The sequence below is a fragment of the Neovison vison genome, chromosome 6 (genome assembly GCF_020171115.1).
Source record: "Neovison vison isolate M4711 chromosome 6, ASM_NN_V1, whole genome shotgun sequence".
NCBI lineage: Eukaryota > Metazoa > Chordata > Mammalia > Carnivora > Mustelidae > Neogale > Neogale vison.
Genome location: NC_058096.1, coordinates 159,422,238 through 159,437,349, shown reverse-complemented (window position 1 = coordinate 159,437,349; position 15,112 = coordinate 159,422,238). Strand labels below are relative to the sequence as shown.

General features: G+C 37.4%; 1 protein-coding gene across 22 annotated transcripts in view; it reads left to right on the top strand.

Moving 5' to 3' along the window:
• The window catches only part of ARPP21 (cAMP regulated phosphoprotein 21), a 153,035-nt gene that overhangs the window by 49,258 nt on the left and 88,665 nt on the right, over nt 1–15,112 (top strand). For all 22 annotated transcript variants that reach the window (XM_044252737.1, XM_044252736.1, XM_044252738.1 and 19 more), the window contains exons 7-9: nt 1,186–1,264; nt 1,914–1,973; nt 2,701–2,841. In XM_044252737.1, the coding sequence (XP_044108672.1) occupies nt 1,186–1,264; nt 1,914–1,973; nt 2,701–2,841 (280 nt within the window). The remainder of the gene's footprint in view (nt 1–1,185; nt 1,265–1,913; nt 1,974–2,700; nt 2,842–15,112) is intronic.

The window sequence follows — 15,112 nt, the reverse complement described above, 5'->3', positions numbered from 1 at the left end:
ATGACTGAGTATAAATCTGCTTTTAATTCAGGTTTATTAGTCCCATTAACTTGGGCTGATGAACAGTAATGATACCCAGTTTTGTATCTTAATTTCCATGTTTATCTTAAAAGACAGACAATAGATTAGCAATTCACAGCCGATAAGTGATGTCGTCCCCAAAGCCCAGATGTATATACATCAATGTCAATGGAGTACATGATTAACATTGTATCTGCCACAAACGGATTTGGTCTCCACAACCCACAGAACCACCACATCATGTCTCACCTGAAAAATATACACTTCTACTCCAATAAAATTTTTCCAAGGGGGAAAAAAGAAGCTATACCTTCTAAAACCGGAAGCCCGTAGTCCAGACTTTTCAAATTGTGGCCATACATACAATTGTACAATTGTACAGTTGTACAAAAATAAAACAAACAAAAAAGGAAACAAGTGTTAAAACTAAGTTAAGTTGAAAGGAAGAATACTACGAATAAATAGCATTGCAGTAGACTTTTTAAAAAAAAAATATTTGAGAAAGGACAGGGCATCCGATCAGCTGAGGAATGATGACTGCTTATATTATGCTCTGTAACCATGTATCTGCTTATAATGATTATCTCTGCTACTGAATGTCTAAAACCCAAGGTGTGACGCGAGTTAAAGAAGTGCAGGTTCCTAAGATGGCTTTAGAAATTAAGCTTTAGCCAGCATCAGAAAATGTGAAAGACTCAGAAATGTTTAGTCCTCACCTGTGTTTTGTACTGATGAATATTTAGACAGCCTTATCACAGAACTTTCATTTTTTGCCTTCTCTGTTTTAAGAGAAAAAGGGTTTCCTGGAATCTCAAACTCTTGAGAGCTCTCTCTGTAGGTTGGTAAGACCTGTCACCTGGAGGCCCGGCCTTGCTGATTGACAGCAGGGCACGAACACGTGACATTCCACCCCACCCACCTCCTACCCGACCATGCCCACATCCTCTTCTGTGACAGCGGGATCTTTCCACGTTCAGGATCTACTGGGTTCCTCCATCTCGAATCTGGTTTTCATTCCGGTGTTACACTGCCAATTCGCTAGTTTTGAAATGTGTACCTTCATGCTGATAGCTTCACCTAAAATTTACCCAGCAAGAGGGAAACCTTTTCCACCCCACTTCCCCACCTGCCTTCCTGACCATCCCCTCCTGCTATCTGTTTCAGATTGCAGCCAAGAGTACACGGATTCTACTGGCATAGACTTGCATGAGTTTCTGATTAACACATTAAAGAATAATTCCAGGTAAATTATTAAATAAACCTCGTATTTTTAGAAGAGTCAAGTACAATATTGCAAAGTCATGAGTCTGAGCACGTCTAAGTATAGAGTTGTACAGTGAAGGCACCTTTTCTAATATCTTAAACTATCTCTTACGTATATATAGTAGTTTGCATGTTTACTTTGTATAGATAGTCTTAGTTCCTGGGTAGTTACCCGATGAATAAATTATAGTTTGCAGAGCCTGCTTCCTGGTCACAAAGAAATACCGATAAAGGGGAGAAAGATAGAGAATGAGAGTTGATGTCAAATAAACCGATCATTCTGTACTGCAGCTCTCTATTTACTGGGGCTTGACTTTGCTCCAGTTTCCTATTAATTTAAAATAAACAATGCATTTGATATGTCTGATGAGTTTGACACCTATGTATCTTAATTAACATTAAAACTGCAGAAATTTCAAAGTTACAAAATACTTAACAAATGAGATGAGAAGTAATCTTCAGTAGAAAGAAACCACGTGCATATGGACAGCCTCCTCTAGAGAAGAGTTAGGTAAAGATGTTTCACCACATACACTTCACCAATCTTTTTCAGGCGTGCAAATGAACTTTTTAGGTCTTTGGGAGTGGCATATGCCTCAACCCTTTTCATTTTAACATTTATTTTGCAGGGACAGGATGATACTCTTGAAAATGGAGCAGGAAATTATTGATTTCATTGGTGACAACAAGTATGTTACACTGCAGTGCTGATTAATTTATACAATGTGCCTTAGTTTGGTATTTGGGTTTAATTATTCATTCTGGAAAGATTTAGGGATAGATAAAACATTATTTAATATGTTTGCCAATTTGTTAAATGGAGACACTATTAGGATTAGAAGCTATATATTGATGGGAATTGTTGCTTGGACCATGTGTGCTCCTGCTTGTTAAATTCCTGACAAAATGGCTATAAACAGGGGGCCGCTGATTAGCATAGAGTAGCTGTGACAAGAAGCAACCCTTTTCATTTTTATTATAGTTTTTTAATGGGCTCCAGCTGGCTGCAGTCAGTTATGCCTGGCCATAATTATGCTGCTTTCAGTGTAAACCGTGTAATGACACATCTCCAGATAGACATCTGCAGTCACATACTATGTCATATCATTTGTCCCGAGCTTAGCTTCATTGATAAGGTATCATGGACTACAACAGGATACTCTCCAACAGACATTAAGTTCTCTTTGCTGCAAGAAATGTGCAACTGGGAAACAAAGATACTTAGTACAGCTTAACTGATAAATCCATCATAAGTGGAAGATTGTCTAGAAATGAGGACATGACGTGTGATGGCACAGATGAGATAAGCTTCATGGTTTGGATGACAAAGGAATGGGTTTGTGTGCATACAGATAGACAGTCCTACAGGCCAGAAACGCAAATGCTGATTGCACTGTTTCTTGTATTCCTTTCCAGTAATCATTATAAAAAGTTCCCTCAGATGTCATCCTATCAGAGGATGCTTGTTCATCGGGTGGCGGCTTACTTTGGGCTGGATCACAATGTGGATCAAACAGGGAAATCTGTTATCATCAACAAGACCAGCAACACAAGAATGTAAGCCCATCACCGTATTTCTTTAGCATTTTCTTTTTCTCTTATGGATTCATTTATGAGAGCATGTTATAAAATTCAAAGTACATGACATTTAAAATGTGCAGTGTTATTCATCTCTTGCACTTATCAGCTGTGTGTGGCATTTTTCTGCAGAAGATTATCTGAAGACCAGGAAAGTTTATAAAATCTGGGCCGTAAAGTGGGTTTATTCCTGGATCTCTTACATAGCTCCTGAAACATAATTTTCTTTCCTCCATCAATACTGTAGGTGATTACAGAAAAAAAAAAAAAAAAAAAAGCATGGGACATTTTATGTCAAAGTATAACTCAAATTAAAAAAAAAGACATCTGAAAACAGCAATGACATATACAGGATAATTATCCTTTTCTTTTCTTTTTCTGGTTTGTAGAGCCTGTCTTACTGTGGTTTCTAGAATAACAAAGAGCTCTGCACCCAGAGACAGAAATCCTGCTCCTTAAGTCCCAATTCTTTTACTTAATCTCTGTGTGACTTGAAACAAGTCAGTTAACATCTGCTATTTCGGTTTTGTTTTGCTGTTGTTGTTTTACCTGTAAAAGGAGAATTTTGAGTTATATATCTAAGTTCTAGCTCCAAAAAGAAGATGTTTATTTGGTTTTGCTCCTTAAAATAATTGTTTGCTTCTATCTTAGTATCTTTTCACATCCTGATGAGTCACCAAAAGCAAATGAGAGGTCATTTGCTTTGGAAATTTGGACCTGGCTCTTTTAAAGGCACAAATGCTTTGATCATAGCGCAAACCACTTTGATAGCAAATACATGCTAAACTGAAAAACTGTCCCAATGCAAAGCATTCTTTTAAAACATTTGTGCATTGTAATTTCTTTTTCCATAGTGGTCTTGGTCAGTTGTGTAAATTGCATGGGTTTGGGGACTGCTGTGCTAGTGAACGGAGCATTGGTGTCTAGCAGAGCAGTGTTCCAAACCCTTTATTTTCTGCTCACCAGCTTGCAGTCAAGGCTGGACACGGAGAGCTAGAGGTGAAGCTCTTCCTCTTCTCAAGGCTCGGTCTGTGTTCACCAAAACCACAGTGAAGGCTGTAGTGCAGAGAACACCAACGGAGATCTCTGGCACGGGGCTGGGCTGTCATCTCAGGGACACCGAGCTCTTCGTGACTCTGGGCTTCCGGTTATTTATTCATCTGCAGGAGAGTTTGAAGTGATATTGATGATATTTAAGGGCCCTCGAAGCTTCGGAATTATTGGGTTCCATGGATGCATTCTACGGTGCTGGCAAAAATACGTTTTAAAATTTATCAGCCTTCCACTTTATCTGATTGCTGGCACATGTACTTCCTATTTTCAACTGTCACAGGAATGAAAGGTCACTGTCTTTTAATCCTTTCTGTGTCCCCTCTCCATCAAGCATTCCTCACGGTTGCTGTTGTTGGTTTTCATGCTGCATTCTGGTTTCTTTTATGACTTACAGATACTGTAAGTGCAGGGACACACTGATTGCAAAATAGACCAGCAATGGACAATTTCTTTCTTTTTTTTTTTTTTTTTAGCAATGGACAATTTCTTTTCTCATTTGTTTTTCTCCTCCTTTTCTCTTTAGGCCATAACAGGCATCGAAAAGCCCATAGATCAAGCATGTTGTTTGATATAGGCTCAACTAGTAGAGATAGTGCATTGATTTTTAATTCACATTAATTTTGCGATCACGTGGTCACATTATTAACGCACATGTTTGATACCTGTTTCTGGGTAGAGTGGTTTTCGAGAAAATTAAGCACCGTGTAAAGATGCTAGGGAAACTTTGAGTGATGGTTCTAAATTTGCAATGTCCAGGATAGTAGCCATTAGCTGCGTATTGCTATTTACATTTTGGCTTAAGTTAATTAAATTTAAATAAGATTTAAGCGGCAAAATTCAGTTCCTTGGTCAGGCTAGCCATGTTTGAAGTGCTCATATGAGACAGAACGTACATAGAATATTGCCATTGTTTCAGAAAGTTCTATTGAGCAGCTCTTGTTTGAACTTGTGGGATTCTTGCAAGTTTCCAAATACTGCTGAAGGATATAATCTATCCCTTAAAATTTTCATTTTCTGGCTAACATGTATCATATTATCCTGTTATTAGACTTCACTTCCAGGAGAACACTAGCTTTTTTTGTTTTTTGTTTTTCATTTTCCAAATAACCAGTTTTAAATAGACGCTTCCTGTTTATGCCTTCCGGAAGAGCCAGAGAGGGCATGTGCAGAGAACACTTCCAGTGTAGTTGCTACAATGGGAGGACCTGAACTGGCTCTGTCTCTTCCTCATGCCTGTCCTTGCACACACCCTCTGCCCTGCTCTGTGAGTCAGGCCACACCTAAACAGAGGCAAATGACTGTAGATCATAGACTTTTGAGGCATTTCCTGAAGAGTTGAGTTTATTAATGTTCAAACCAGAGCTGTCAAGTCCTGCTCTTCTGTCCCACCCACTTCCTGACCATTGGAATGGCTGTTCACACCCTCAGAACGTGAATCACTGTTGGCAGTTTTAGCAAAGGAGCATGGTTTTTCAGTAGAAAGTTGTACGTTTAAGAGCATTTTACAAGTTAAAAGTTTGTGGCCATGTTCTCTTGGATTTGAAGTTTGAAATGGAACATTCTGTTCAGAACATGTTGTTTAGGTCTTGGGTATCTTCATTTTTAATGGCTCTCCGAAAATTTCAAGAGTCGCGCTCTCAGCGGTTGGCATGTGATGGCCACGGGGACAACAGTAACATATTATAATAGATATATTATCACATGGAAATGTTTCCATTTATATGAAGGAGGGAGGCGGAGGTGGGAAGTCCTCAGATGGCTCCTCATAGCTTTTGTGTTTTGGAACTACCTTTGCAGGGGATAGAGTTTGATGCTACTTTAGTGCAAAGGCATGAAAGTGCATATCTTAAATGGCACTGTAGCTGTGAGAAATGTAGAAAAATGCAGCTGGAGTGTCCTCCACAAAATGAACTGTCCTTCACAAAAATGAACTGAAGGGCTGACAGAGAGAAAGCATGTTTTAATATAATTTTTAAGTTTTCTTCTTCAGTGACATTCATTTTCTGATATGGATGTCTCTCAGCAACAAAATGGCCAGAATTTATTTCCCAGAATCCTTGCTTTTCTAGATTATAAACAGTTCAAGTAATTATACAATGTGACTTGAGAATATTAAGTTTTGGCCCGAGAGAGAATAGTTTCACATGAGGTTCAAACATTTCCTCATGACAATACCCTGTGAAGATTATATCTGTGTGTGTATAATTTACTTTCCTCTAGTATCTTCTCTAATATCCTTAGATAAAATATATGTGTCCTTCATGATGGAAAAAAATTTGTTCAAGGACTGACTTTTCAATTACTTAAGTGATATAAGAATGTTACCTACTTATTATTCATCGCACTGGATACTTTACCTCTTATTTCATGTATATTATTTCATTTAATCCTGAAAACATATTTACAGCCTAAGTAATTAGAGCCTTATTTTACAGAAGCAGAGAATGAGGCACATACTCAGGTTCCGTTTTGGGTTTAGAGAGATGCAATGATTAACATGGCTGGGATCCAAGTCCGTTTGTTAAATGCTGAGAACAATTTTCTTAAATAACCTAACTCTCTAAGAGCAAAAATACCCAGAACATCTTGAGCAAGCTCCTCAACAAGGCTCCCTGGATTGGTTGGGAATTCCACCTCTTTGAAGTTTTTTGCTGTCTGATCAGGAGCAATGAGTGGGCCCAGGGGGAAGGGAAGATATTTTTGAAGATGAACTCCATGGTATTGGTAAATAATGTATATTTCCCACAATTTGATAGATCTTCCTGCATTCTCTGTGTTTATCACTATCCTAAGATGTGATCTTTGGTAGGGGGGATGATTTCAATTCAATATCTGCCTTGCTTTACTCTACTCCAATCTTTTTTTCCCCTAAAAATGAAAAAGCTACACTTATCAATAATGTCAGTGTAGGTTGTAAACCTACCTATTGTGTTATTAGGAAATTACTGCTACAGGCAAGCCAGGGGTCCAAATCCGTAGTTTCATGTCAGAGCTACAAGCACGTTGGGTGGGGTTAAAGGATACAGTGGTCCAGAGGGAGTAGGAAATGCCAGCTCTGCTCCTGTGGGAGACATTCCAGGAAGGAGGCTTCCTCTGAGCAAACCTGGGTACTGTAGAGGGTTGACAAGGAAGTCACCTGACCCTCGGGCACCACAACCGTGTTGGTTCTCCGAGATAGACTGGGTAAGAGCAGTCTATGTCAGCTGGAGCCTCCCAGCACACCTCTTGGGTCCGAATAGCTGGGGATACCCCTCATTAGAATCACTGCCTTTTGCTGAAATGACAAAAGGCAGTTTTTGAGCTGAGACCTACCCTGTTATGTCCTATCACTTTTAGTTTTTCCCTCTTTCCCCTCAGTGTTGCCAGAAATACATTTCACTCTGAAACACCTTTAAGTTTTCTTCTGTTGGAATTCTTTGTTAACTGTCAGATTAGTTAGGAGCATGAAATGAGCCCCTTGGGAATCCGGGAAGGGGTTGTATTATTTGGCACTGCAAGGAGTATTTAAAATGTACTTACTCTCTAGACTGTTGTCTTTTTTTTTTTTTTTTTTTAAGGACTGAGGCTAAAAATATGAACAATGATTCTATAAAAATATTTAAATATTACAAATATATGAATCTATTTTTACATAAGAATCTTTGCCCTTCTCTTTGTCTGTCTTTCTGATCTCCACTTTGTCTTTTGCTTATTTTTCTAGGTGTTTAGCCCAAAACAGCCCATTATTCTTTTTTTAGATGATTTTTTTTTCCACCTTTGTCTGCCTTTCTCTGTCTTAGAGAAAGGATATATGCTCAGGTTGTATCATCTAGAGGCTTGAAACCATCTCCTTGCATTAGTGTTTTCCAAAGGGCCAAAATCAGTCATAGGCAAATAGAGTCCCATGTGTATCTGAATATCTTTGCATATGTCAGGGTAACTGTTTAACTAGTCCCAGATAATTGTCATGTTAGAAGGTTGTCATCTTTTGAATATTTTCTCTTTTGACTTTGGCACCCACCCACTGTCATTGCCTCAAATCCCCTACTCTTGGTGGAGTGCAGAGCAAAGAAGGAAATGACATCTCCCCTGGGAGAGAGAGCTCCCAGGCCTCAGAAACCATGAAACAAGAATAGCGACCCAAAGGCGGATATTTGGGCCTAGACCTTAAGAGACCACAATGCTTGGATTCCTGAGCAGTGTGGACCTGAGTAGTGATGACCATAGTTTGCTTGTTTCTTTGTTCCGGAAAGGATAATTAACTGAGCTAGCTATTTGGTAAATCACAAGAATGGTAAGTTTCTCTTTGGTGATGGCAGTTGAACCTAGTTGACTTTGTTGGGAATCCCTGGAGTGACAGATAAGTTTTGCACTAAGAAGTAGGACTGTGGGACCTTCCAGCCGCCCAGCAGCAGACACGGAGAGGGGGGTTAGAGCCACAATGGACGCCTGTTCTGCTCAGTTTCCTGAAGAGCCCAAGGTTTAAAATGGGAATCATGCATTTTTGACTCTTGAGCATTTTACTCCCTGCAGGTGATCCAGGGTATTTAGAACAAAACTAACTAACTAACTAACTAACTAAAACCCCAAGTTTTCCCTCCCATATGGATTCTATTTCTTTTCCTTTGGTGGGGCATGTGAATGGCACCGTCAGTAAACCCAGCAGCATCCCGATACTGCTTCTTGCTTAATGACCCTCTGAAGAAGATCAGGCATCAATTTATTTAAGTGCCTCTTGGAAATCTATGAGTGGCTGGTTGGCATCTTGTTATTTCTTTTTTTTTTTTTTTTTCATCTTGTTATTTCTAAACATGGTAAATTTACTCCGCATGTTTTGTAGGAATAGACTTGAAAAGCATCCGAATCAAAGCCAAAGATCAGAAACCTTAGAATCACATTGTTCTCAGCAAAGCTGAGAAGCTTTATTTACTGAACAGACAACCTAGTCCTTTAATCAATACTCAGGCTCAAAGTAAGACTGACTTGTTAAGATTGGTCGAACTCTGTATCATTTCTCACAAATACTGTATTTTCTCATATAATTATTCTCAAATACCTCAAAAGATGCACCCTGTAGATGAGATAGGTAAGTCTCAAAAATATATCATGAGGAGAGAAAAGAAGTTTGCTGTGTTCCTTTCCCTACTTGAAGTCATTTATGGCCATGGAGTGTTGCATGGATGATTTCCCCCTTAATTTTGGATATCGAACATTCATGGTCTTTCCAGAACATTAGAATCTTTCATGTAACTTTCTCTTAAAAGAGCTTTCCCATGGAGTGATGATTCTTTTAAATAACTAATACTCTATGTAGTTCACAATGTTTGAGGTAGATAAAGCTAGACCATTTCACAGGAGCAAAAACTGGGATTCGTGTTTTGATCTTACTCAGTCCACTCCTACAGAAGATCCAAGACTGTAATTTGCTGCTCCTGCCTCAGCCATGACCCTTCTCCTCAGGTCAGGGAAACAAGCACTAACATGAATGAATCACTACTTCAAGAGGATGAAACAGCAAGAAGAAAACCAAACGCTATCCCTTGGTTTCCTTACAAAATCCTAATTTGCATTTTGTTATTTTTTTAAAGTTGAACAGGGAACTCAATGAAACGATGGTAATATTAGGGTAGAAATTAAAACTGTGATGTGAACAAAACTCCAGAACACACTAGATTAAAAACTGTCCTGGCATATGTAGAAGTAAGACAAAACCCAGTTCTCAGACGGTGCCAAGTGAAAAGGGTATCTTTGATGGTCAGCATTGTGCTTTGAACAAAGGAACTGTAGTCTATAGAACATGTCCATCTTCTGTTTATTATTTACTTAAAGAACCAGGGTATTTTTTATCAGGACTGTGTGTATGTATGTGTGTGTTCACACACTTGAGTGTGTGTGTGTGTAAATATATGATCTGTGTCGTACAGGTTGGGACAGCTGGAGAAGGGTTCACTGTACACACATATACCACATATAGTATTATCCCAAATGTGCAATGGTGTGGGAGGAAGCAATGTTGCTAGAACTTGGTTGCTTCCCCTGTAGCTCTGCTTGCTGTAAGCAGCAGAATGAGACCAAGTTGCAGAGTTCTCCCTTTCTTGCTTCTAGATCCACCTGTAGGGGTGTCAGTCACTTCAGCCCCTTGGGCCTCTTCAGGTGTACCTGAAGATGTGGGTCTGGCTGTATCTAATGAAAAGCTGGTCTTCTTTTTTTTTTTTTTTTTTTTAAGATTTTATTTATTTATTTGACAGACAAGAGATCACAAGTAGGCAAAGAAGCAGGCAGAGAGGGAGAGGGAAGCAGGCTCCCCGCTAAGCAGAGAGCCGGATGCAGGGCTTGATCCCAGGATCCTGAGACCATGATCTGAGCCAAAGGCAGAGGCTTAACCCACTGAGCCACCCAGGTGCCCTGGAGAGCTGGTCTTCTTGATGTGGTTCTTGTGTCTTGTTGGTCTGAGACTTCTGAGACTAGAGAGGCCATGGGCATGTTATCACAGCTTTAGGGAAGATAGAGTTGGTCATACAGTAGAAAGAGAAGTTGTGGTGTACTGGTCGAAGGTGCCTGGTTTCCACGGAATCACATGCTTAAATTCTAGATTTTAATGATTGGTACCAATTTTCAAACAATAAACTGGAAACTACCCCAAGAAGTACATGAGCTCCTGCTGTATTTTACCCCATAGCTGTAGTCCTTTCAACCTCCCAGGCTTTCTAGCTAACACAGCGCTCCCAGGGGAACACAGCCCTTGCTTCCCACCATCCGCTGCCCTCTAAACCAGGAAAATGAAAAAACAAAACAAAACAGCATTTCTGTACACATACAAAAAATATTTAGTCATTCTCTCTCAGTTAAAGCACACGGATCACTCTGGACCTTCTCAGCAAGTAAGATACTATATTTGCATATGAGCATAAATGGAATGTTTTTATACACAGTGTTGTAACATGTAAGCAAAAAGATTTTTCATGCCAAGAAACAATAATCACATTCAGCAGTTTCCAAAGAAAACATTACTTTCAGACAATTGTTACTGCTTCATTTGGAACTCATGAATCAAACCATTATTTGAATATTATAGTGCGGACTGGATTTATCCTAATTCAACTCAACACTAAGGTAAATATTGGTTCAATATTCGTTGGGGTTACCGTTAGATTGTGACCACTCAGAAAGATGCAAACAATGGTAATGATGGCTTATAACATCTGTGGAGTGCTTCACTGGCCTTGGGTTTGACACTTAACTTGCATTATCTTGTATCTCCTTGATCCCCTCCAGCACTCTAGGATAAGAATTATTATTGCCTTCCAATTTTACAATGAAACAACCAAAAAACACCTTTGTTGCAAAAAGTACACATTTAGTAAAGTGCAGAGCTGAGAAGACACCACAATGCATGTTTTGAAAAAACAAACCTTTTTAGGGCCTCTTACCAGCGTTTACATGGGAGTTGTTTAAAACTTTGTTTAATTATTAAAACTACTGCTATGTTAAATTTAGTATGCTAGTTCACATCCATTTTATATAAAGCTATTGGATTATTCAAATGCATTGTGTTTTGGGGGACTGGAGCTTTGGTCATTGTATCTATTAATGCTACTGCCTTTTACTGTTCATGTAATATTGAAATGGAAGGATGGAGAATTTAAAGAAAGAAAAGTTCAGTGATAATCTAGCCCCCCCTTTTTAAATCTAGCCCTTTAAAAAAAAAACTTTTTTTTTTTTCATCTGTAGAAATTCTCGATTTATAAGTAAACTTGTAGAAACATGTTGGTTTTGACAGGCTGTGGATCCTTCTGATGTGTGTACCTCTTTGGTATTGTTGGCAATATCATGCTCAGTACTGCTCAAAAATAGCCAAATTCACAAACACAGAATATAACCTTCTAGGTCTGAATGATAGGATTTCTTTCTCTTTTTCAAATTTCATAATTTATCCTTTTTTTTTTCCCCTCATCCTTCTTATCTTTTTTCTGTATCATTGTTATTTGGAATCTCCCTTTAAAGAGAACAAAAAAGTCTTGAGATTAAACACTGTTACTTAGTTATTATCATTAGAGTATCATTAGTAAATGCAAGTCTGTATACATTTTGGTCTACAAGGACATAGCAATAAAAAGGATAATTTTTTTGACAAAATGAAACAACCAAATATCCACTTTAGATCATAAAATAATAAAGAACATGAAAGAAAATATTCAAAAGATAAGAATATTTTATTTATTTATTTATGTATTTATTTATTTTAAAGATTTTATTTATTTATTTGACAGATAGAGATCACAGGTAGGCAGAGGCAGGCAGAGAGAGAGGGGGAAGCAGGCTCCCTGCTGAGCAGAGAACCCAATGCGGGGCTCGATCCCAGGACCCTGAGATCATGACCTGAGACGAAGGCAGAGGCTTTAACCCACTGAGCCACCTGGGCGCCCCAAGATAAGAATATTTTAATTGTCCACAATTCAATGATTATATACAAGGCCCTTGTAGGTTGTTGAATTGGTTTCATATATTTCTAAACCAATAGCATTTATTATGTTGTTATAAAATGCTATTTATTATAATAATCAAAATATATAAGAAGCTATAAGTTAAAGTTGCCCATTACTTCACTATCCAGAGAAAACTACTGTCATTTTTCTTATTAATCATGATACTTTCGACATAAATATGTTTACAGTATATCCTTTTAGACCTCACTTTTCTATGTTAGTCAGTAGCCTTGGATATCATTTTACAAATTTTACAAAACATTATACAAAAAAAGCATATTATATATGGAGCTATTTTAAGCTACTTAATCAGACTGCCATGGATTTCCACTGTTTTGCTTTCTTGAAAGATGACACCATATATCCTTGTGTTACTATTTTCTTTGGCTTCATTCTTGGAAATCTCTTTGTCAAAGTAGACTGACCCTTTCAAGGCTCTTACGGCACATAGCCTGCTTTCAGGGTGCTGGCACCAATAAGAGGAGATGCCTTATAGAATGTTGTTGTCTTTGAGTATTATGCTTAATTTTGTTGTTGCTCATGAATAGCCTTATGTTAAAGGAGGGTCAAGGTCAAGTCCCATGTTAGCTTGCATGTCTCTGTTATGTACGTGGTACAATCGAGACAGAGAAGAATAAGATGAATTTGTCAAAGGTTGGAAAGTTAAGAATGTGAGTTTGAAAAATGCTAATAAAGGAAGTTGGATACATAGCTCTGCATATATGGGGTTTGTAAGATATGGTCTCATTTAAGAGACAATGAAATGATATAAAATGACCAAATTGTAGGGGAAGTTGCAAAATACTTGAAGAAGAATGTAGGACTTTATTTTTTTTTTAATAAAAGACATCAGTTATAAATATTTTAATTAAAAACTTAAAAGTGCTAAGGAAACAGTGCTTCTTAGGATAGCCTAATATGTTTGACTATTAAAATATTTTTGATAGATGTCTTACACCATCAAAATACTTTATCCTGTTGTGCACAGAAACCTTTCTTTAAGATGCTTATGGATATTGATGACTGTCTTTCAGTTATTCGACATGAAATTCAAAGGCTTCCACTTGAGCCTGTCCATATTTAGTAGAATTGAATTTTTCATCTGTGTATATAAGGGGGGATGGGGGGATTAGGCTTAACTATTTGGAAGAAAACTAATAAATTTGGTCTCAAGGAACTGGTGGTGATAATATTTCTAGATGAAAAAAGATTTTTATAATAATAAGGAGTATTCATTTATTTTAAACTCCAAGGGAGCAAAAAACCTTATTGTAACAGATTAACTACAAGAGAGAGTTTGAATGCATTACTCAGGGTTTCACTTAGCCACATTGCCTCTCAGTTCCTTGAGCTGTATCTAATGAGAAACAATGAGGACGTAATTCCGATTTTTCAGAGGTTTGATTGGAGATACCAAGACACTGACTGGAAATGCCAGTACTGTTCACCACACACGAATGATGAGTTTTACAAGAAATACCTACTACAAATTGTGCCTTCAGAAGAAGAAACTATCTTTCATCAAGAAGAAACATTAAATCTCTTTTCTCTGCTTCTTGATGCTGATAGAGAGAAATACTACCTCATGGAATAAAGTCTATCAGGAAAAAGCAATCAGACATGTCATGCATGACTATGAGATGTGTATGTAGTCAACTCTAGTTATCATTAATTGAATAAATACCATGACATTTTGCACCTTGGAGGAGTTTGTCTTAGAGTTACATCCTCATTTTGATACACTGAAAGTTATTCATTCCCATTTTAAATAAAGGTCCATAATATATTACTTCAGCTCCATTCATTTTATGACTAAGAAATAACATTGCTATGATGTTAAATTCCTGGTGAAAAGGCTTTTTAAAAGCTCTAATATAATGGTGCATTACCAGTAATTTGTAGTTCAATCACATGCAATACTTCATTTGTATAGTTTGCATGAGTTAAACTGCAAATTGCCCTTTAGCTCTAGAGTAATAGATAATTCTCGATAAAATCAACCTGGAACAATCTTACTAGTTTTTGTTGTTGCTTTCCCCTTTTACACAAACTTCAAATGGTTATTTTGTATTCACTTAAAATATTTTTGGGAAATCATGAAGGGGCTATTACTTTCAACTCTTAGGTTCTAAAGTCTGAAAAAATATTTAAACAAGATATTTTTGAAAAGCTGTTATGGAGAATGCATTTTGCATAATATGTATCAGAACAAAAAATACTTTTGCTCTGAATCACATTTACATTATTGATTAGGACAAGCTCCTTTGACTATTCTTTTCTTATGAGATAGATGTATTTTTCCTAAATATGTCCTGCTATGAAAAACAAATAAGCCAGCACAATAAAGAAATGCAAATGAAATTTCAAAAATAATGTTTGAACAGCTCTTGTAGCTATAACACTTTAAACTGAGAAGTTCCAAAACTAAAAAACAAAACAAAACAAAACAAAAAAACAAAAAACTGAGATTCTCATTTCTACCTCTTTTCACAAAGTGCTCTCAAATTTTAAAAACTTTTTTAAAGTAACACGAATCTTTCTTGTCAACTTGAACCAAAGCATTAATTTGATTTTTAAAGACCTTCCTCATGTTCTAAATTTGAACTTCTGATTCTATTAACCAAACTCTTTCTTGTTGTTTTATAATTTAAATATTTATGACTGCATATCTTATTCAGTAACTCTTTGACCCATCCCTAAAATGCAGTGATTCCTAAACATCTCTATTAAAA